This window comes from Elephas maximus, chromosome 7 (genome assembly GCF_024166365.1).
Source record: "Elephas maximus indicus isolate mEleMax1 chromosome 7, mEleMax1 primary haplotype, whole genome shotgun sequence".
NCBI lineage: Eukaryota > Metazoa > Chordata > Mammalia > Proboscidea > Elephantidae > Elephas > Elephas maximus.
In genome coordinates, this window is record NC_064825.1 from 14,093,068 (window position 1) to 14,117,945 (window position 24,878).

General features: G+C 36.4%; 1 protein-coding gene across 1 annotated transcript in view; it reads right to left on the reverse strand.

The window, feature by feature from the left end:
• Positions 1 to 24,878, reverse strand: part of GRIA4 (glutamate ionotropic receptor AMPA type subunit 4) — a 462,811-nt gene that overhangs the window by 63,541 nt on the left and 374,392 nt on the right. The window contains exons 7-10 of the mRNA XM_049889438.1: positions 18,018 to 18,176; positions 12,459 to 12,626; positions 10,604 to 10,708; positions 4,200 to 4,310 (exon numbers count right to left, since the gene is read on the reverse strand). Of these exons, the coding sequence (XP_049745395.1) occupies positions 4,200 to 4,310; positions 10,604 to 10,708; positions 12,459 to 12,626; positions 18,018 to 18,176 (543 nt within the window). The remainder of the gene's footprint in view (positions 1 to 4,199; positions 4,311 to 10,603; positions 10,709 to 12,458; positions 12,627 to 18,017; positions 18,177 to 24,878) is intronic.

The window sequence follows — 24,878 nt, forward strand, 5'->3', positions numbered from 1 at the left end:
AAAAAATGCTAATGGATGTAAATACTTTATCCCATTGGTAAAATTCTTAAAAGTAGAAAGTAAAGTGTTTTTATTCAATTCAGAAAAAATGAGTAAATTTAATGGCTGCACAATTTTAAGTTTATTCAAAATAATTTATTTAAAAACTGAGTTATAAGTCCCTGGGGTGGTATTTGTGTGTCTGTGTGAGTATTTGTGACTTGATATTAATACTTTGTAAAAGAACTTGATATCTGTATTTTATGTGTATATGTGTCTTTGTGTGTGTGTTCTCATATATACATATATGCATATATAAATACAAGGAGCCCTGGTGGCACAATGGCTAAGCACTCAGTTGCTAACCAATAAGTCAGCAGTTTAAGCCCACCAGTGGCTCTGTGGGAGAAAAGACTTGGCAATCTGCTCCCATAAAGAACTGCTTAGGAAACCCTAGCAGTTCTACTCTGTTCTATAGGGCCGCTATGAGTTGGAATTGTCTTGATGGCACACAACAACAATAATACAGAAATACACATTTTATATTTTTACGTACATATATATGTAATGCATCTACAAAATTCTATGAAAAGAAGATAAATATCAAGCATCTCTTAAAAAGTATATAAACTAATCTCTGAAAAGATCACACGTAAGGAACAAAATTACTTATAGGTTTTTGACATAATTCTGAAATCATAGTTGAATAAATTTAGTTTTATGTACCTTTTCTTATAAAAAAAACTACATTCATAAGATGGTAAGAAATGCCTTCTTAGTATGCAACATGTCATGACCATCATTTAACCTCAATAATGAAGCTTTGGGGGAAAAAAGCTCTGCTGAAATATCACTACATTCTATCTGCTTTTCTAGAGATACCCACCCAAATAAAGCAGTGAGATTAAAGAGGAAAACACTTCCTTCTCTTCCTTCAACGTCTACGATAAATTTCTTTTCGTAAATTGCTGCACTGATCCAAACACATGGCACAGATTAGGCTTCCTTTGGTTGTTTACAGGAACTGTTTTGTTTGCATTTGATAAGTGAAATCAGTATGATCATAGTCACATGAATTGGACAAAAGTTTTAGCCACTAGGATTGAAAGATAAAAAAATGATGGGGACCTGAATCCCAGATTTGAGACCTTTCAACTTTTTTGCCATGATTTTCCTGTGATGATATTGTCAATTTTTATTTTTTATTTAGATTTAGCTAAGTTATATTCGGAGCCCTGATGGCGTAGTGGTTAAGAGCTTGGCTGCAAACCAAAAGGTCAGCAGTATGAATCCACCAGCTGCTCCTTGGAAACCTTGCGGGGCAGTTCTACTCTGTCCTATAGGGTCGCCATGAGTCGGAACCAACGTCGCTGCAATGGGTGTGCTTTGTGGATTAAGTTGTATTCAGTATGGCTATATTCAGGTAGCATCAACTCATTAAAATGAAGATCACATTATAGATATACAATACTGTGTTGAAAAGAAAAGTAAATTTTAACAGCATAAGAGGCTAAAGCTATATTTTATTTAGAATGATAACTAACAGACTCACTATGTTTTTTGTTTACTTTCTCTAAATAGACTATAAGCTGCACTGAGTGTAAGAATTTTTGTCTGTTTTGTTATTCCTATGTCCCCTGGGCCTACCACAAAGCGGACGCTCAATAAATATTTATGAATGAATAAATGAATTTCTCAATCAATTTTATTTAACAATAGCACATATCATTACAGTATATTGACATATAAATAACAAACATACACAAAGGAAAAACAAATGGGAGAACAGCAACGCCATATTTATTTCTATCAAAAGGAATGCTTTCCAGTGCTGTAACACTCTCAGCCCTCTTCTGTGTCTAGATATTTGTCTTGCACATATTACCATGTCTAAACAACTCTGTCTGCATTGGGAGTTTTTCAATTGAATTTGGGGGTTTATTACATGCAGGTGCCAATGTTGCATTCATCTACAAGGAATCACATTTCTTTCAGTACAAATGAGCTGGTGGGGATGTCATAGGTCCCTGGCTACCATTTTGAACAAAAGCAAATACAAGGGACACTTTTAGGGAAAGGATTCTGGAAGGTCTTTTTTAATTAATGATTATGCACTTGCAAATACTGGAGATACTATTTACATGAAGATTACATTTTTACACAAAAAGACAGATACTAGCATTGGACTAATTTGATAGCAAAAATATTGATATCATTGTCAAACAACAGATGCTTTACAGAATATTCTTTAGGTATCTAGGAAACAGTTGGATTTTTCCAATTATTTTTACTTATTTTTTGATATCATGCTTCCTGAAAACTAGTCATGCTTGCAAAATTAATTCAGTATTTTGGTTTTAAGAATATTTTCTCCAGTCCCTTTAATAAAGAGGTTGGAAATGAGATTTTCTATATTACACCTATAATGCACATTGAAACACTTTATTGCACATAGTACAGGCAAAATTTCCAAAAAATCTCTAAAGAAAGCTACTGTATGTATTTAGAAAACAAGCACACACATTCATATTTACTTTTTAAAAATCTATGCTTGGAATTAGGAATGATATAATGCCATCATTTACATACAAAGACCTCATTTCAAGATGTGCGAATCGATATGTCAGAATTACTAAGTGATGCTTTCTCAGCATCTATTTATTTTCTTGAGAAAGATGAGCATTAATTCTTCTTTTGTTCTAGTATCTCAGAAAAGTCACAGAACTTTAAAAAAAAAAAAAATTTTTTTTTTTTTTTCTGGTAGTCCAGAGTTGGTCCTCCAAGTAGAATCCCATATGAAACATTAGCTTAAATTTACTACATTCGAGAACAAGCCTTGAGCCTTAGTTAGGAATGGTCGAACAGCGTGGAACTCTTTTCTTTCTTGATCAATTTCTTAAAATAGGATTCTTCATCAGAGGCTGAAAAGAGGAGGACTGTACTGAAGTATGACTTTCCATTACTGTGTCTTGTTTAGGAAAAGAAATATATATATATATTGCTTTTCAAGTCCCATGCAAATATCACACAATTAAGTTAGAAGGTATATATATTGCACCTTACACACAAACTGCTGTTAGTTGGTTTGCATCCTAAAATCATAATCTTTCAATCAAGACTTGACAGGTTACATTAAATTGCTAACTGGTGATGCAGCACAGATAAAATTAATTGTAATATATGAAAGATTTTCTCTGGCATTTTCATGCTTTGACCTCAAATGTCAGTTTTGGGAATAACTTGACATTCTTGAAAATCTAAAACTAAAATTATGTAAGCTAAAAACTAAATCACAGAAAATGCTTTATTTAGAGTAGTGTTTCCATAAATAATTAAAAATAAGTTCTACCTAATTAGACAGTGAGCTGAGGATATACATAACTTTAAACTAGATAGAAAAGGTCACCGATTGTTGATCTCCTTTGACTAGCATTGACTCTAAAGGGCATGTTTGACTTTGGAAGAGAAAAACATATAAAATATTCCATTATTTAAAAGGTGATTCCATGAGAATCTCTTTGAAAAAGCAGCCTTAAAATTTAGAGTAGTTTTCTTTTTATGATATGACTGAATGAAGCAATCATATTTTTCTGGATACTTAGAGGTCCAATAAAATTATGTATTTGTCTATGGCCAATGAGAAAAATAATCGGTGCAAATAACCCTTTCACATTAAAAAAAAAACAAAAAAAAAAACAATTTCTAAAGCATTCAGTTATATAAAACATGCTCATTAAAATCTTCACATTTGTATCTCCACTGTTATAAACAGACAATGCAAATCACTACTGAAAAATTAAAATTTTAAATATTTTAACTATTAGTACATTGATGTTTTAAATAACATAACAGTTATAATACGGTATTTGCTACTAAATATTTTTATGTGATTGGTTGTTGACCTTTTCCATGTTCCCTCTTTTGTCTTTTGGGGTCTTAGCATTTCATACATTTCCAACTAGAGCTTGACAGTCTCAATCTTTAACCTCTGAGCATTTTCCCAAGAACAATAATGCAACAAAAGATAATACAAATAAAAGTACTGAATGTCCTCAAAGCTCAAGACACACTTATTCAAAGCCTCAGCAGACTCATTCTGAATCAGAACACCCATTACACAACTGCTACGATGCAGCTTTTACCCCCCGATCACCAGAGCTAGAGCGTTAGAAATGCCTGTGGACCAAACGGAAGAGCATAAAGCATAGACCAAAACTTACCATAATTGTGGTTACAACTACTGTTCTATTTTCAATAGCTGCTGTGTCATTGCCAAGAGTGGGTACATCCTGAATCAAGACCAGTTTATCCATATCATTCCAGTAGCCAACCTGCAAAATAGACAAAATACTTGAAGACATATTTTAGAAGAGTTATCTCTAGTCTTTCTTGAAACAGTGAGGGGTATAAATAAGTAAGCACACAAAACACATTTTAAAAACAAACAAACAAAGAACAAAAGACGTGATTAGAAGTTTTCTTAGCTGATAATCAGCCAGCTTTCTTGTGGTTACATATTTGGCAACTTTTCAGTTTATAATCACGGAGCAGCCAAGGTATTGGGAGTGGGTGGTTTCAAAAGGAATATTGAGGCAGATGAATAATCACTGTGTGTTGATCCTCTCTTCTAGTGAGATGGACTAATAGGCCCTAAAAATTAATGTACTTGATTTTATCCATAAACTTTCACGTTGTATGGTAAAGGGAATAGCCTTACTTATAAAGGGGATATGTATATAATATTTTCAAGCAGACAAAAATAACTTATATATTTTGAAAGCAGTATAGAAATGGTTCTTGGTTTGACATAACCTAGTTAGTCACTAGGTAACTCAATCTTACCATTTCTCAAATGCTATATACATCAGAGATGAATATTAAAGGATAACATTTTTCACTTTCAAAGACTACATTTAAATTTGTAATTTCTACATTTTTTAATCCTTATATATATAATTTTTACTTAAAAATGAAACACTTTGCCATAAAACACACCAAGTAATTAGTTAAGTACTTTAAAAAGTAGTAAATTCCAACAGATGTCTTACTGGACAGGTTAGGGTTCTTTGCATTATGCAGGCCATTAAGTAATGGTAATGGCTATCACATATTGAGTGCTTACTCTGTGAGGGATGCTGTACACATGCTTTTTAAATATATATTTTAAAATTAATAGGCATAGCAAACATAGAGGTAAGGCTATTATTAGCCACATTTTAGAGATAAGGACCATTTTAGAAAGTTAAATACATTACATGAGGTTACACTCTAGTAGGGCCAGAATTTAGAACCCCAGTCTGAATGACACCAACTCCATATACGTTGCCATTCTGCTATACAGTTTCTCAAAATGGCTGTTCATTTAATGCTTGCCAAACTCCTTTCTTGATGCAGTTGATAGAACTCATTTTTTCAATATAATGTATGTACTTGCTCATTGGAGCCCTGGTGGCACGATGGTTATGTGCTTAGCTGCCAACCAAGAGGTCGACCATTCAAAACCACCAGTGGCTCCATGGGAGAAAAGCCCTGGCAATCTGCTTCCATAAAGATTTCAGCCTAGAAAATCCTATGGTGTAGTTCTACTCTGTCCTATAGGGCTGCTATGAGTCAGAATTGACTCGATGACACACAACAACATTTGTTCACTGGTCTGCATTCACTATTTGTTGTAATATATTTGGAAGTCTCTTTTGCCTACTCCGGATTTCTTAACTGTCATGAACATAATAAATAAAGTAAGCGTTAACACGTTATAAATAAGTACTTTCTGATAACTATCACAAATGTTGCATATATAATACAATAAGAGAATAGATGGAGCAAAAGAATTTTCATCAATATGTCACGTTATGCGTTTTGGCTTGATTCAAAATTATGAGGATATATCAGTTCAGCAATTTGTTGATTTTCCATCATTCATGTGAATCCATTCAGAGTTGACATTTCTTGAATAATTCTGTGAAAAATGTAATTTAAAAACAAGTATGCCTGCGAGATCCCCCTCTCCTCAATTTCTTCTTGAACTTAAAAAAAAGAAAGCCAGTTGCTTCCTGTTAATTCTCTTTTCCATTTGACAGTTATATGACATCAAAATGGGTTTCACAGTTTAGCACTCCATTAAGATGTAGCCACTCTGCAGATTTCAACATCCCATTCTCCAGGAAATACCATTTTTCTTTATTAATGAGTTCCTACAACAGAAAAATCATACATCTGGGACACATCTTGGAAAGTACCTGGATGTTGGCAAGACGTTGGCATTTTGCATTTGAAAACTGACCTGTGGGTTTACGACCACCCCTCATAAAAGACAAATGATTCAGAAGTGCAGGAAAATTAAAATGATGAGCAAAATTTTACCCATCTATTTTTTTTATATGTACTTGCCGAAACCCTGGTGGTGTAGTGGTAAAGTGCTATGGGTGCTAACCAAAAGGTCTGCAGTTCAAATCCACCAGGGATGCCTTGGAAACTCCATGGGGCAGTTCTGCCCTGTCCTATAGGGTCGCTATGAGTTGGAATCAACTTGACGGCAGTGAGTATATAGTATTATATGTACTTGCCTAGTATCTACGTGAAGCCCTGATAGTGTAGTGGTTAAGATATCGGCTGCTAACCAAAAGGTAGACAGTTCAAATACATCCATCAGCCACTCCTTGGAAACCCTATAGGGCAGTTCTCCTCTGTCCTATAGGGTCATTAAGAGTCGGAACTGACTCGACAGCACCTAACAACAACAACAGTATCTGCATGCAATTCTGGAGAAAAAAGAAAAGCTACATTATGTGATATGAGACCAATTAATTAACGGTAGACTTCATATAGGTCATGGGTTTATAGGGAAGTAAGACCACACAGGGGTCGCTTTCCAAGAAAGAAAGGTCATTCTCTAAAACTTGGTCCTAAAACTTCAGACGATATGAAGGTTTCCTCCCTAATTCTTCACAACATTTTACAATTTAATAAAAACTTTTCCCATGCCTGACTTCATTTAATCAGGTCAGAAACTAGGCATTTTCTCTTCTTATCTTAGAGTCAAAAGTTGGCTGAAAAGTGTTTTTTTAATGTTGGAGCAAAAATATGGAAACATTTAAATTACTAAACTGACAAGGGATGTCTAAAAGATATCCATTTTCTTTGATTCCCTATAGGTGAGTTGTGTGCAAATATAACCATAATAAAAATATGTGAGGAAACAGTTCTGTATCTGCTGTGAACTTGGCTGGGAATGAGTAGGCATTGAGGGGCTGTGAAGTCTATGTTCTACTCAAAGTTCGTTCCTTAGAGAGCTACTTTGGCCAAAACCAAAAACCAAAGCAAACTCATTGCCACCGAGTCGATTCCAACTCATAGCAACCCTACAGGACAGAATAAAACTGCCCCATGGGGTCTCTAAGGAGCAGCTGGTGGATTCAAATTGCTGATCCTTTGGTTAGCAGCCGAGCTCTTAATCACTGCACCATCAGGGCTCCACTTTAGCCAAACCTGTCTTGAAAAATCTAGCTAAATTCCCACACCTATGGGTCCTAGGACTGATTATGTTTTATAGCAGCAGAGAGAGAGAGCTTTGGAGCTACGTGGATCTTGTCTTCCATTCCAGAATTATCACATTTTTCTAGCTGAATATCCCTGGGCAAGTCAGTTACTTTCTCTGAGCCTCACTTCTCTAAAAAATGAGAAAAAATATATCTTATATGCAGATTGTGGTAAAGATTAAACATAAAAATACACATATATTTTCTATTACAGTCTCTGGCATATGAATGTAATTTTAACTATTATGAACTCTTGGAAACCAAGCAAGTATGGTCCTGCAATATTCCCCGTGGAATCCTGGGAGTCACCTGGAATGACAAGAAGATTCTACCATGCCCAGGAGCTGGGACTTCAGAAAGAGCTTTTGGCTACTGCTTAAGGAGACTTTCGATCAGTTTTCCTGTTACACAAGTCAGACAAACTGATTGGTTCAATCTTTGATCTATTTTCAAAGATAGCTCCCTTGCTGGCAAGTTTTCAATTTACAAGAAAGATTGCTTGCTTTGCAGACATATTGCCTAGTCTCACCAGCATAGTGTTTCTCCTGGTACCTCATTTTTAAGTTTAATATTCCTGACAGAATGCCCAAGTTGATCGTTGCCACAGAAAAACGAAGATAGATGAGTCCTACATCATTTTACACCTCATGTTTTATTTCTAAGAGTCTTAGATGAATGTCAGCTGAGTGTGAAGATGTACTGTTCCGCACTCTTCCAACTTACTCTTTAACTTTCTCTTCAAAAAATGTTAATTTTTGTTACAATCATGGTTCGATAGGCCATGAAAGGACTCAGTGCTATAATTTTTTGATATTACTGCTAGTTTCCACTAGCTTCCATTATCCTTTCTTTTATAATCATTTGAGTTTTTGTACTGTTTTATTAAATATGGAATTGTCTTTTGCATTTTAAAAAGATTTTTCTTAAAGGGCTAATTTTTCAAGACCAGGAAGGTTTACCTCTGCCTACCAATTTTTTTTTTACCAATTAGGCAACATTTTTAAGGGATTTTGTCTACACAGCTAACGAAAGGGATTTTCCTTAAAACAGGCCTCTTTCTTCCTTGCTGCTGGCTCTCTGTGTGTTCGGTAAAGCCAGTGTTTACATGGAACTCCCTGAATTTCTTCTTAAAGGCATTTCTTGGGAGCATGTCTCCTTTCCTTGCGGAAGACAGTATCCTTAGAGGTGCAGCTTGGCTTCCCAGCTGTCATCACTCTCCCGTCCTACCTGATCTGATCAGGTATGCTCCAGCCTACCTGGTATTAGCCAGCAGCCCGCACTCAAGGAGCTGTTGATAAGAGGCTGAAAAGCTGGCGATGGTTTTCATGGTAGCTCCAATTCTCTCTCTCTCACACACATACGCAGAAGCACAGCCATGTGATTTACTACAGCAAAACACAACTCAGAGAGCCTTGTCATTTTCCAGGTATGACCTTTACTGTCCTGCCTCCATGCCTTTCCTCAGGTCATTGCCTCATCTGTTTCTACAGACCCAAATTCTAACTTAATGGCTAACTTTAAATCCCATCTCTTCTGTGCAGCCTTCCTTGATTTATTTTCCTCTAGATGGAAGTGATCTCTTCCCCTTTAGAATGCCCACACGCCCTCTCTTTAGCTGCCATATGGAACTTACTATTATATTCTTCCACCCTAGCAAATAAACTTCTCAAGAGCAGGGTCTGCTGCTCCTGAGTGTAGTAATATGGAAATACTCTGGAGTCAGATACATCTGAATTAAAATTGCTGTCTTGTCACTCACAAGCTGTATGGGCTTAGACAAGTAACCATAACTTATTGGGCCTTAAATTTTCTCATTTGAAAAGGACATAATAATACACTTAGGTTAATTGTGAGGATTAAATTTTACAAAAAGGTGTCTGGGACATAGCAGGCATTTCATACACTGTAGCCATCATTATTATATTAAAGCACTAAATCATATTTCGGACAGTTTTTTAAAAATTTTATTTACTTTGTTGTTGTTGAGAATATACACAGCAAACATACACCAACCCATGTACATGTACCATTTGCCGACATTGATTATATTCTTCAAGTTATGTAACCATTCTCACCCTCCTTTTCTGAGCTGTTCCTCCCCCATTAATATAAATTCACTGCCCCTGAAGGTTCCTATCTAATCTTCTGAGTTGCTGTTGTCAATTTGATCCCATATAGATAGTTCTTAAAAGAGCATAATCTCCGGAGAGATTTTTTTTTAAATAGCCAAATGTTTAAACAAACAGAGTTTTCAGAAAAGGTAGCTTGAACGGCTCTTTCCTCGAGCATCATGGCAAATAGGGAAAAGGATTATTAAAACCTATGTGTGCAAGCTATAAAATGTTTATAACTAATTACTGCAGTGGTGATGGGGGATATGGCTCCATCAATCAAGTACTTCTTTTAGACATCAGGCTGCTGATATACTTAGTCACATCACAAGACCAGCAGAGCCATCTTCCTACGTCCAAGAATCTGGCACCAGAGCCTTCCTAAATCCCACCTCCCTGCCCCACCCTAGTTGGAGTTTCTTGGGCGTTTCTCTCCCTCCTCAGCCTAATAATAATCTAATCATCCAGTCTTCCATTTGCTCTCTTCTTTGTTCAGTTGAATTTACCTCCTTGCCTACTTCAAGAACATCCAACCTGTTCTAAATACAGCTTGCCATTAGTAGTTTTTCTTTGTGCCCTTTCTAATGATCTCATAAGTGACTACATGGAGGTGATTATGTCTCTTTACCTCCATTGCGTGCTCTCCTGTGGAGTAAATTTTTTGTGTGCATGAGATTCTTTTGGCTTAGCCTTTTTTCAAATTATTACTTTCATTTTGAATAAAGGATATACACAGTGTATAAATTAGTTTGTTTCAGGTTTGGGACTTCATTAAATATCAGTTATTATGGCACAGGAGTTTATTTTAACACAGATTACCAAGAAAGTGATAATTGTAACTGCTTATATTAACCAAAAGAGAAAACATAGAATATCCAGCTATGTCAAATAAAAACTAAGAACACAGGATTTTAAAAATGTCAAATAAAAACTAAGAACACAGGATTTTCTTTTCCCAGTTTGACTATGGCTTACCTTTCTAGGCCCTGTGCTCTTCAGCTCAAACACATCCATGGTATAATTGACTCTACGTCCATAGTGGTCAAACTGAACATTTCCTGTAAGCCCTTGAATTCGAACCTAGAGTGAAAAAAAAAAACCATACATAGATTCATTTACCATTTTACTAACAGAAATTTCAACTTCGTCTGCGAGGCTTATGACTACACAGGAGTGTGGAACTCCAAACTATAACCAAATCACTAAAAAAGCCATGAAATATTCGAGTTATTGGATAAAATCTGAAAGAGGACTATTAAATGAATGTATAACAATTCTGCTATATGCCTGAAAGATGAATGTTTTTATTTATTTATTTTTATTATAAAGATTCCATTTTAACTAACAGAGTTTTTCCTCAATATTAAAGTATTGTTTATAGTCATGGGAATATGAATGGCTTGTTTATAGTTATTTTTCAGTTTAGTCCATATAGCCACACATTGAATTGAATAGCTCTGATACCCACACCAGATTATATTTTCTTCTTTGCTAATGTTAACACTAAGATCTAAGAAGTTCATAAAATAAAAATATATTTTTGAAAATATCCAAGTATGTTTTACTCCATTTTACTTAATTTTTGTTCTTGTACTCAAAATTTCACAATATTTAAGATGTAATATTTAAAAAATCATATATATATGGCATTAATTGTTAAAAAAACAGTATTAATATAACTGCGAGAGACTAAAATAAACAAATTATTTAACGCAAGGTAATAAGGCAATTCAGAGAGTACTCATTAGTAGTTTTGCCAAGTAATCCTGGTTCTTCTGCATTCTGGGCTCAAGGTAGGATTGTACTTCTTGAACTCTTTGTAGTTAGCTAGGGTTATGTGACTCCGACAAATGTGTTGTCGACTTATGTGACATGTGTCATTACTGGGCCAGAGCACTGAAGGAACAATTTGAGGCCTCCTCACAGCTCTCTATCTCCCTTTTCAGCATTCAAGATGGCAGCTGCTTTGTCAGCCTGGTCCCTGAGAGATTACAATGAGCAGAGTGTCCCAGCTCATCTAGTGTGTGTGAGTGTGCAACTCTTGATGTTTTTCTTTTGTGTGTGTGTGTGTGTTTGTTTAATATATACATATAATATTTTATTGTGCTTAAGGTGAAAGTAAGTTTACACAGCAAATTAGGTTCCCATTTAACAATTTCTGTACAAATTATTCAGTGATATTGGTTACATTTTTCACTGTGTCATCATTCTCGTTCATTCCATTCTAGTTGTACCATTTTCAATACTCTAGTTTCCCTGCCCTTTTACCTTCTCATCTTTGTTTTAGAGTAATTTTTGACCATTTTGTCTCCTATAGATGACTTTTTAAAGGAGCTCATTACTCATGGGTGATATTCTTTATTTTATGAGCCAATCCGTTACTTAGCTAAAAACAGACCTCAAGGAATAATTCAGTTTAAGGTTTAAAGTGTATCTCAGGGCAATAGTCTCAGGGAGTCCTCTGGTCTCAACCAGTTCAGTAAGTATGGACTTTTTGAGAACTTGAGTTCTGTTTACTTTTCTCTTCCATTCTGTAAGGACCCATTTATTGTGTGTGGCCCTCTTTTGCTATTTTAAGCCACTGAGTGTTGGGGTTGTTTATTACTGTAGCATAACCTAGCTTATTTTGACTACGAATTTACATAAGATATAAACATGAGTATTCTACTCCATATTCTACATAGAAAATGTCTCAAAAAAGAGCAATGGCTTGATACATTAAAATGACAATTGATAATATATACTTATGCTTAGATACATTATTCTACTTTCTCAAACATGCCATTCAGACAAGACCGTGAAATAATTTGAACTTAATAAAGTGAGCTACCTGCTTGAGTGTCCTCTCCATGTCAATCCCCTGACCCCAAGGAGCAGCAGGATTTGCCAGACAATCCCCAGCATTTCCTCTCCTTGAAATATCAATTTTTTGCCTTCTAAGATTCCGGAAAGTTTCGGCCATCACAAGGACTCCATCATAAGTCAGAGCAGAAGTGTACTGACCAAATAAAAGCAATTACAAGAGTCAATGTTAAAACTCCTTAAACACCAGAAATAATCTGGGGTCTCTGTGGGTTTAAGACATAAAGCACCATTCTGTCTAACCTGGTGCTGTCGAGTCGATTCCAACTCAGGGTGAGCCAATAGGACAGAGTAGGCCTGTCCCATAGGGTCTCCAAGGCTATCACCTTTACAGAAGTAGACTGCCACAGTTTGCTCCCACGGAGCAACTGGTGGGTTAGCACCATTGACCTTTCAGTTAGCAATTGAGAACTTTAACCACTGCATTACCAGGGCTCCTACTCTGTCTGAAGGGCAGTTAAATTCCTGATAGGTAATTGAGTCTGGCTCAGAAATTTCTATTATTGATTGATTACAAAAGCTCCATACTAAATGTCAGTATCCCAATTTAAAAAGAAGACACTCTGAAAAATAGAAATTGTAACAAATATTTTCAGTCACTTAGGATTTCAAGGAGTAGCAGACCTCCCTAAGCATATTTTTATACATGGAAATGCAAGCAGTTTGAGAGAAAGAAAACTCTAGATGAGGTCCTTCTGTTGTGCAAAAGTATAAACAGCTAAAGGAAAATGTAAATCATCAATTCACGTTCTTATTGTATTTTATCCAAATAATTTGAAGTATTTGTACCCTGCATAAGAGAAGAACTCAAATAATTAAACAGGAATGTAATTTCATATGAATAATATCTAAAGTAGACTTGGTAAAGCCAGGTCAGCCTAAGCTCGAGCAGGGTTGTCACAATCTGCCCTGTACTTTGTCACTGTGGCTGAGCCCAGGAGGGCTCCTCCAAAATGCTTAGCAGAGTTCTCAAAGATTGAATATGCTTTTTGACTTAAAGTCTATATTTCTCTTCAGCCCCGCGGAAGAATGAATAAAACTGTTTATTGTTATTCAGAAATATAAAGTCAAATTCAGAAATAATATTGACTTATTCAACAAATTGTATGCATCAATCACTGTGCTAAGTAGGAATGAACAGCTAGCTATACTCATTGAGTGTGTTCAGGAGGGTTAAGTTATTTCCCTACTTTTCCATTATAACCTGGGGCCAAAGTAAAGAAATAAAGTATAGACCATCTGGTTTGTGATGATCACCCATGCTTCTCCTTGGAAAAAGACTGAGCCCTCAAGAGAAAGTTATTAAGGTTAGGAGAGCAAATAAGGAAAAACAGAGAGGGAAAATGTAATTTGTTTAAGCTGAACATGAAAGGAACAGGGGGTAACTTTTGGTAGAGTGTGATTTACATGAAAAATGTGGCACAATTTTCTTGAAGCATGGCAGAGCATCAACTACTAATCATGACAAGCCACTACATTAGGGATCCCATAGGGTCAATTCCATATGATTAGCACATCCTAAGCCTACGCTATGAGTGGTTTTGTGGTTTGGAGGAAAATGCTCTCCTTGATTTGCTGCTTGCAAATGAAGAAAAGTTATCTGAAATTCCAATTGTATAAAGCAAACCCAGGCAACATTACCCTTGGCATAGCAGCCTGTATTCCAGGGAAGAGAAAGGCTAAATATGGAATACAGTAAAGACTATAAGTTCTAATAAAGAACCTACATCTCACTAGTAAGGCTTTTATCAGAAGGATTTAAGAGGGACAGGTACATTAAGAGCATCACTATACATACCTCAAAGGCATGAGGATAGGCATCCCTTCTCATAACTGGGTTAGGGCAGCTGAAGGAAACTCAGATGGTTAATTTAAGCAAGGTGCTATACTCAAAAAACAAATATGCCTCCTCCCCAGCCAGAACCAACACATCTTTGAGTAGAGAAAGCCATCCAAGTGTCTTCTTGTAGGCTGAGAAATTAATGATGAGAAATAAAGTGAAACTTGCTAAAGGCATAAAGGAAAAGAGAAAAATGTGTTGCTAGTATATCAGGATCAAGAGAGGGAAAAGAAACATATTGTTGCTTTTTTCAATAGGGAGAGAAAAGCTGAGAAAGATTGCACCAAAAATCAAATCTTGCTGTTTTTGAAAAAGTCCATCCATTTTTACGAAACAAGTGAACTAGAAAAAAGAACAGGTATCACACAGAGCAGAGCAGGGCAGAAAGGCAGGGCAGGGCAGGGCAGGGCAGAGCAGAGCAGAAAGGCAGAGCCAAGCAGACATTTAGCCAGAGTGGCAAGGACCTGGAATTCGACAAGTCATAGAGGTGACAGATGGAAAGAAGCAGCAGGTTAAATTAGTTTTACCTTTTTTGGAAGGATTTAATTCTTTTTCATTTGTCTTTTTATGCTACCATCTAGGAAGCCATATTCATGGGCATATAAGTTTTAGATGCATTAGAAAATTTTTAGTAAATAAATATTTCATTTTGGGGTAGGATAAAACTATATCTTGGTCTAGAGTTATTTACTGCTTTGATTAGTGCTCAGAATGGTGAAGAGTTCTGTTTGTCAAAGTTTGTAGATAGCAAGACCAAGCTGGGGCAGAAGAATAGTGCATGGGGAAGGGCATGAGCTTTGAGAAGAAAGAAACTGGTTGAATTCTAATTTTGCTACTCGTAGGTTTATGAGAATGTGGAGCATATTCTTCAACATGGAAAACAAAACCAAAAGACACAAGATAACAATGACCGTCTCCTGTGGTTGTTGAGAGGGTGAAATTTCATATCATATCTGAGCTCTTTGAAAAATGAACTAGACACTGGCTGGGAATCATGAAGCTAAAAACATGAGTGATAGATGGTGACTGCCTCAAAGGAGTTTATAGGAGTGAAACAAAAAGAATAGAAATAATTATGTTAAGTTCTTGGTGAGAGTTAAAAAATTAAATATTATGTAGATTATAAAAGAGAAAGGGATCATGTACACTGGAGGAATGAGAAAAGGCTTCATAGAGAAAGCAGAATTTGAGGTAAAGTCTTGGAAGATGGTTGGATTTGAACAGGTAGAAACGAAAGTGGGAGGCAGCTGAGGTGGAGAGAACACAGGGACTGATGAGTGGAAATCAGAATGAATCAATGTCCAGTCCTGGGCTGTCCTCAGGATCGGTTGTGGATTGGATCATTGTGATCCACAGGGTTTTCACTGGCTGATTTTCAGAAGTAGATAGTCTAGTCTTTCTTCCTCGTTCATCTGAGTCTGGAAGCTCCTCTGAAACCTGTTTATTATCAGAGCAACTCGAAAGCCTCCACTGACAGACAAGTGGTGGCTTCGCATGAGGTGCAACTGACCAGGAATCAAACCGGGTCTTCTGCATGAAAGGTGAGAATTCTACCATTGAACCACCAATACTCCTGGACAGGGTTGGGGCAGTTCAGTTTGGCTGGGGCATCAGAAAGAGAGCAGAGGGACATGCTACTGGAAAGATTTGTTTTGCCTATATTGTGGAAGACCTTTATTGCAGATTTTTTTTTTTTTTAAAGCAGGGAAGCAACAAGATCAGAAGTTGTGATTTTAATGTCAGTTAAAATACTAAACAATTCAAGTACAATTTAATTAAGTATTAATTAAATGGCTACTGAGTGTCTAACATCATGATAAGAGCTGTGAAAGATGTGAAAGAGTTATCTATATGTATTTTTTTTTCATTCAGGGTATTTACTGTTGCTTGGGAGATGAGATTTACATAAATGATTCAATAAAATAATACCAGAGAGAATATAACAATGTGCCCAAAGCTGTGACCTAGACAAGTCTATTTGGAGGTTACAAAATAGAAGACATTGGGATGGGTTAAAGGCATAAAAGGAGAGGACTCATTACATGGATGTATCTGAATGGGAGGATCACTGGGGCAAAACTCTGACTGCATGTTAGGATCTAAAATGAAAGATAATCCCGTAGAGCTATGAAACACTGCCAAGAAGGTTGAAGCCCATTTTAGATACTAAAGCTAAAAGAGTAACAAGATGTTAAAGAGATGGTTCACAGAAGAGACGCTAACATATTGGAGGCATGAGGAAGGAGGAAATGAGATTGTCTATCGGGGGAAGAGAAAGGGCAAAGAAGTCTCTGCATACATTGCCCACAGAATGAGAACATGCTGTACAGCCAACTGCTCAGATTCGAAATGGGTTCCAAAACAGGTTTACGATCCTCTCGTTGGATGTTAATGCTTGGTAGAATTCAGTTTTAGGGATAATTTATCTTTGGACCTGCTTAGAGACAAAAGACAGCCTAAAAAGCTTCTTTTAATCCTGAAGATAATTTGCATTTTGGAAATTTGGCTTTTTAATAAGCTTCATTTATATTATCTAAGCTTGGGAAGTGGAGCAATATAATGGAAAATGTACTTGTCTAAGACTTAGGGAGCCTAAGTTTTTATCCTGGGCATTTCATGAACCTGGCCCCTGACTCGGGGTCAGTCAATTAATATCTTACATATATTAATTTATAAAATCAGGGGGTTGAACTATACTGCTAGATGCATAATGAACATTCAATATATGTTGTGCTCTGAAATTCCATGATTCTATAGGAGAGTGAAGGTGGTATGACCAGCCCAATTCCCATATTACAGAGGAGAAACTGATATAGCCATTAAGAAAAGTTTTATACTCAGGAAATGGAAGACCTAAGACTCTCTACCCCTAATCAGTTTTATTAGGCTTGTGTTTTCAAATTATCCTTTGAAAACTTCTTACTGTAATACACTGCCAATGAAAGGTCAGCAAATGTTTGTTAACGATGATTTATTATTATATAATAGATCAAAAAATCACTAAGCTGGGATTAAGAAACATTATGCCATTATTTACATAATGCCTAAGAAAGTCATCTTATTTTCAGAAACTTACCTACCTTCATTTGCACATACTAATAGCATAAAAAACCAAATAAAACCCTGGTGGCGTAGTGGTTAAGTGCTATGGCTGCTAACCCAGAGGCTGGCAGTTCAAATCTGCCAGGCGCTCCTTGGAAATTCTATGGGGCAGTTCTACTCTTCTACAATGTCTGTCAGAAAAATTAAGCAACCTGATCTTGTACTGTTAATTTGAAAAATATGTTTTGCAGAAGCTGGCACAGTTTGCTTTCCTACCAATTTCCCAATTTACCTACTTACAAATCACTTTGCAAATATAATTATTGTCTCAATGGAAAAGTTATTTACGATTTTCACATTTGAAATACTGAGTTTAAAACAACAACAACAAACTAAAAGAGCATGCAATTTCTTCAAGGGAATTCATATGCAAAATAATAATAATAGTAAATTACTCGAACTAATTGTTAACAATTCTACTCTTAAACAGAGAAATTTAGAAATTACTAAGTGCTTACGCAGTACAATGATAGCGATAAAATTATTCTTTCCCATGCCACGCTAGTATCTGACGGGAAGAACTGCATAACACACCTCTACCTTAAATAGAAAATAACAGCACATAAAATAAAAACAAACAAATACCTTTGGTGGAGTCTCAGATCCTGGATACTCTCTCTGATCTAGTTTCTTCCAGCGATCCATCAGTTTGGTTACCATAGGCGTGTTAAAATCTACTAATTGGAAACCTGTAACATTGGCTCCACCATGTATAAATCTCTCAAGCGAAATATCCTTGAATCCCTAAAAAAATCAATATGACAGTTTGTTAAGTCCAGTTCATTATATACGCTTCAGTTCTTTAATGGTAACATTAATTAATAACCAATATGGACTTCCAAATCGATTTCTAATAAAGCAATGGCTAGGAAGAGGAAAATTCTATTACGCCAATTGAGCTATTAAATTCTGTCATTCAAAATCCAATATATGAAAAAGGATGTAAATGTTTTCAGTGCAGTTCAATTCAATTTCACAAGTATTTCTCAGTAGGATAGCATCAAAAAGTCTCCTGCTGAGGACATAATTGCCCTCTGGTTTTTTTTTTTAATAGGTATGTAGAAACGCATATTATATGAAGGCAATGCCAAGGTATTATTATACTTTGAGTCTATGATGGGTAAGATCATTTTCAGGGTTTCAGTTTAAGTACAAAGTGATCTAAAGGCAGTAACAGAGCTGGTAATTTGAGCCAGAAAGGGCAAAAGCTTTCATTACATCAGTTGCTACAACCCTTATACTTTTGCAAAACGGTAGAAGAAGAGAGCAAGGTAAACCATTCAGTGACTTGTATATGGGAGGAAAAAAGGTGGTGTCCACCAGGTGGAGTCAGGGAGCTGAGAGGAAAGGGCATAATTTCTGGGTTATCTGGGTTTCGAAAATTCCGGAAACATATTAATTATCTATCTTTCTTTCTGTCTATCCATCTCTAGTTGTTTTGTATGGGCTCCCTTTTGCCACTGAGTGGATGCCTTTTGCCTCATACACAATGCAAAGTATAAAATAAACGTTTCCAAGAAAAAGGCAAAAGAAAGACGCATCATGATGTCCCTCTGTGGCAAAGACCCAAAAACTAAGTAAAAATGATACAAACGTCAATCCCAGAAACCTGAGTATCAAAGGAAGGGATAAAGGACTAGATCAAACACCGAGTTGAAGAAAAAACTGATGGAAAACAGAGAACAAGAAGAGATATAGAGTGGAGGTCCCCTGCCAAATAACACAGCACAGTATGGCCACCTTGAAACACAGCTAGCAATGACCCTGGACAGACAGTATTGGAAGGCAACTTTGTGGAGCTCCCAAGAGGAGACAGAAGACCCGATAACCAGATAAACATGCTTTTCTCTTTTTTCCTTTTCTTTCTCCCTCCCATACAGCCCCACATGCTTCCTCCCCCCTTCCTACTGGCTTCTGCCTTGCTACCATGGATACAACACCACTGGTACTCCAGCTGCTGCTACCACAGGTATACCCTGTCCCCACCTGCTGGCCCCCACTACACAGTCATTTACTGTTATTTATTTTCTTTTTCCTTTTCTTTCTCCATCCCACCTAGCCCTGTAGCCACCTATCTCCCTTCCCACCAGCCTCTGCCACGCTGCTTGGCTGGAGTACCTCCAGTGCTCAGGCCTGCTGAGCACTGGGCTAGCATTACCCCCCGTCCTTCCACTGGACCAGGTGTGGAACTGTGGGAAGCAAGCCCTTGCCAATACCCATGCCCATCTGGCCAGGAGCTGTGAACACTCCCACACTGCTGGACCAACAGCAGGAGGCATACGACATCTGCCAAATCCACCCTTAGCCATTTGCCAAATCAGTTTACAGCAAAGTATCCTGCCTGCTACTACCCTGCTCACCTGGACAAGGTGGTAAGAACTATTGTGCCCAGAGATGAGCAAACAGCCAAGCACGTCCGATGTGCCTGCCCTGACATCAAAACAAAACAAAAAAGCTGGATGAAACAAACTGACATATAATCAGTAAATAAGGAAAATGGTATCTTAATGTCTCAGAGACAGCAGACAATATCAAAACATAAAAAAAAGTAGGATAAGATGACTCCAGCAAGTGATCAATCAGGTAACCTTCCAGTAGAAGAAAAGACTTTGGAACTAGCTGATATGGAATTCAAAAGACTAATATTTATGATTCTCCAACAGATTAGGAAAGAGGTCAAGGAAACACAGAGAAAATCAAGGAAAAATAGACAAAATAATAGAAAACACAGACAAAACCTATGAAAACATAGCCAAAATTGAGGAAAACACAGATAAAACAATAGAAGAATTCAGGAAAATAATACAAGAACAAAAGATTAAAATAAGGAAATAATTAGAAATCATACAAAAACAACTAGAAATCCAAAGGATAAACAACTAAATGTCAGAAATGGGCAACTTAATAGAAGGTTTTAGGAATAAATTTGAAACAATGTAAGACAGGACTGATGAGATTGAAGACAAATCCATGAATGCCACTTTGTTGAGGAAAAATCAGAAAATAATGAAGAAAAATGAAGAAAACCTAAGACTTACATGAAACACAATCAAAAGCAACAATATGTGCATGATCTTGGTTCCAGAACAAGGGAAGAAAATGGAAAACAGAGAAGATTGTGAAAGACTTGTTGGCACAAAACTTTCCAAATATCATGAAAGATGAAAAGCTGAGCATCCAAGAAGTTCAATGAACCCCACATAAGATAAGCCCCAAAAGAACGTCACCAAGAGAGATCACAATCACATTTTCAAAAACAAAGACGAAGAAAAAACCCTAAGAGCAGCTTGGGAAAAATGAAAAGTCACTTACAAAGGGGAAACAGTAAGATTAAGCTCTGATTCCTCGTCAGAAACTATGCAGGCAAAAAGGCAATGGGCTGACATACAAAAAACCTTGAAAGAAAAAAATTGCCAACCAATTTATACCCTGTAAAACTTTCTCTCAAATATGATGATGAAATTAGGATATTTCCAGACAAAAAGAAATTAAGGGAATTACTGAAAGCCAAACCAAACTTACAAGAAATATTAAAAGGAGTCCTTTGGTTAGAAACCAACAACATCAGACAGCAACCAGAGTCTAGGACACAGGATAGTATCAGCCAGATACCAACCTAGGCAAAGAACTCTCAATAATAAAACAAAGCTAGAAGACTTAAAACATGGGGGAAAAAAAAAAAAAGACATCAATCTGTAAATGATGACAATGTCAAAACAATAAAATGGGGAATAAATGGTGTAGGTACAGAAATTTCAGATGGAAAGGAAATCAAAGTGACCTCAAATAATAAAAGACTGGTTCAAACTTAGGAAGACAAGGGTAAGTTTCAAGGTGACCACAAAGAGAGTTAACAAACCTACTCATCAAAATAAAAAAGAAGAAAAACATAAAGACTCAGTAAACACAAAATCTATAATAGCAAAAAGAAATGAAAAGAAAATCCGCAAACAAAAGGAACTGAGCACAGGAAAGTAAGAGGAACAAAGAAAATGCCAGCACTACAAAAAAGGAAAAAAAGCATGACAATATGACAGCCATAAACTCATACTTATTGATAATCACACTGAATGTAAATGGCTTAAATGCACCCGTAAAGAGACTGTCACGGATTGAATTATGTCCCCCCCAGAATGTGTGTATCAACTTGGTTAGGCCATGATTCCCAGTATTGTGTGGTTGTCCCCCATTTTGTGATTGTAATTTTATCTTGAGAGGATTAGGGTGGGATTGTAACACCACCCTTACTCAGGTCACCTCCCTGATCCAAGGTAAAGAGAGTTTCCCTGGGGTGTGGCCTGCACCACCTTTTATCTCTCAAGAGATAAAAGGAAAGAGAAGCAACCAGAGAGTTGGGGACCTCACACCACCAAGAAAGCAGCACCAGGAGTAGAGCACGTCCTTTGGACCTGGGGTCCCTGTGCCTGCGAAGCTCCTCGACCATGGGAAGACTGAGGACAAGGACCGTCCTCCAGAGCTGACACAGAGAAAGCCTGCCCCTGGAGCTGACACTTGAATTTGGACTTTTAGTCTACTGTACTGTGAGAAAGTAAACTTCTCTTTGTTAAAGCCATCCACTTGTCGTATTTCTGTTATAGCAGCATTAGATGACTAAGACAGAGACAGGGAGTGACAGAATGGATTAAAAACAAAAAAAGGCTTATTAAGATGTTCTGTACCAGATACACACACACCTTAGAAACAAAGACATAACTATATTAAAAATCAAAGGATGGAAAAAAGAAAATGTATCGTGCAAACAGGAACCAAAAAAGAATAGGAATGGCAATACTAACCTCAGATAAAATAAACTGTAAGTCAAAACCCACCATAAAAGACAAGGAAAGATATTATATAATGATTAAAGGGACAATTCACCAAGAAGACATAACCTTAATAAATATCTACACACTGAATGACAGGGCTCCAAAATACACAAAACAAACTTTAATGGCACTGAAAAGAGAAATAGACAGTTCCACAATAATAGTCAGAGACTTCAACACAGCACTCTCGGTAAAGGACAGAATATCTAGAAAGAAACTCAGCAAATATACAGAAGATCTACAGGCCACAATCAGCCAATGTGACCTCATGGACATATATAGAGTATGCTATCTAACAGCAGCAAAGTATATAATCTTTTCCAATGCACATGCAATGTTCTCCTAAATAGAGCACATTTTGGGCTACAAAGCAACCCTTAATAAAATTCAAAACATTGGAATAATACAAATCAATCACTCTTATCACAATGCCATAAAAGTAGAAATCAGTAACATGGAGAGCAAAGAAAAAAAAATACATGGAAACTGAATAACACCTTGCTTAAAAACAACTGGGTAAAACAAGAAATAAAAGACGGAATAAAAGATTCCTAGAGTCAATTCAGAATGAAAACACATCATACCAAAACATTTGGTACATAGCAAAGGCAGTGCTCAGAGTTCAATTTATAGCAATAAACCCACATATCAAAAAAGGACTGCCCAAAATCAAAACGTTAGCTCTACATCTTGAGCAAATAGAAAGAGAACAGCAAAAGAAGTCCACAGCAACTAGACAGAGGAAATAATAAAAATTAGAGCCGAAATAAATGCAATATAGAACAGAAAAACAATAGAAATGAAATGGGGGACATTACAACAGACCCAACTGAAATAAAAAGAATCATAATAGAATACTATGAAAAACTGTACTGACAAATTTGAGAACCGAGAGGAAGTGGTCAAATTTCTAGAAGCACACTACCTACCTAAACAAACACAAGCTGAGATAGAAAATCTGAACAGACCCATAACAAGAGAAAAGGTTGAAGAGGTAATAAAAAAAAAAAAAAAACTCCCAACAACAAAAAAAAACAGCCCTGGCCTGGACAGCTTCACGGGAGAATTCTAGCAAACATTCAGAGAAGAGTTCACCCTTGTACTACTCAAACCATTTCAGAACATAGAAAAGGAAGGAATACTCCCGAAATTATTCTATGAAGCCAGTGTAATCCTGATACTAAAAGCCAGGCAAAGACATCACAAAAAAAGAAAATTATGTACCAATATCTCTCCTTAATATAGACACATAAATTCTCAATGAAATTCTTGCCAATAGAATCCAGCATCATATCAAGAAAACAATATACCATGACCAAATGGGATTCATACCAGGTACGCAAGAATGGTTTAACATTAGAAAATCAATTGATTTAACCCACCACAAAAAATAATCACATAATTTCAATTGATGAAGGCATTTGATAAAGTCCAACACCCATTCCTGATAAAACTGTCATTAAAACAGAAGTAGAAGAGAAATTCCTCAACATAATAAAGGGCATCTATACAAAACCAACAGCCAACATCATTTTCAATGGAGAGAGGCTGAAAACATTCCTCCTGAGAACGGGAACAAGATGAAGATGTCATTTCTCACCACTCCTTTTTAACATTGTGCTGGAAGTCCTAGCTAAAGCAATAAGGCAAGAAAAAGAAATAAAGGATATCCACGTTGGAAAGGAAAAAGCATAACTATTCCTATGCACAGATGATATGATACTACACATGGAGAACACCAAAGATTCCACAAGAAAACTACTGGAACTAATAGAGTCAGCAGAGTAGCAGCATAAGATCAACACAAAAAATCAGTTAGATTCTTATACACCAACAAAGAGAACTACAAAAAGATAATAGCCCCTTAAAAAACAAAACAAAACACAGACACAAAAAAAACCTTAGGAATAAATCTTCAACACCTGACCTCCCCCAAAAGGAAATAATCCAATTAAAAAATGGACAAAGTATATGCACAGACACTCCACCAAAGAAGACATTCAGGTGGCTAACAGACACTTGAGGAAATGCTCACAGTCATTAACGATTAGAGAAATGAAAATCAAAACTACAAGGAGATATCATCTCATCCTAACATTACTGGCACGAATTAAAAAAAAAAAAAACAGAAAATAACAAATGTTGGAGATGTTGTCAGGAGATTGTAACTCTTATGCATTGATGGTGAGAATGTAAAATGTACAACCCCAATGGAAAACATTATGGTGCCTCCTTAAAAAGCTAGAAATAGAAATTCCGTATGATCCAGCTATCCCATGCCTAGGAAAGTATCCTAGAGAAATAACAGCTACCACATGAATAGACGTATGCACATCTTTGTTCGTAAAAGCATTATTCACAATAGCAAAAAGATAGGAAAATCTAAGTGCCCATCAACAAATGAATGGATAAATTATGGTACGCACACACAATGGAATACTACACAATAATAAAGACCTATGATGAATCCATGAAACAGCTCACAACATGGATGAATCTGGAGGGCGTTATGACGAGTAAAATAAGTCAGTCACAAAAGCACAAATATTTTATGAGGCCACTGTTATAAAAACTCAAGAAAAGGTTTACACACAGAAGAAAACAATCTTTGGTGGTTACT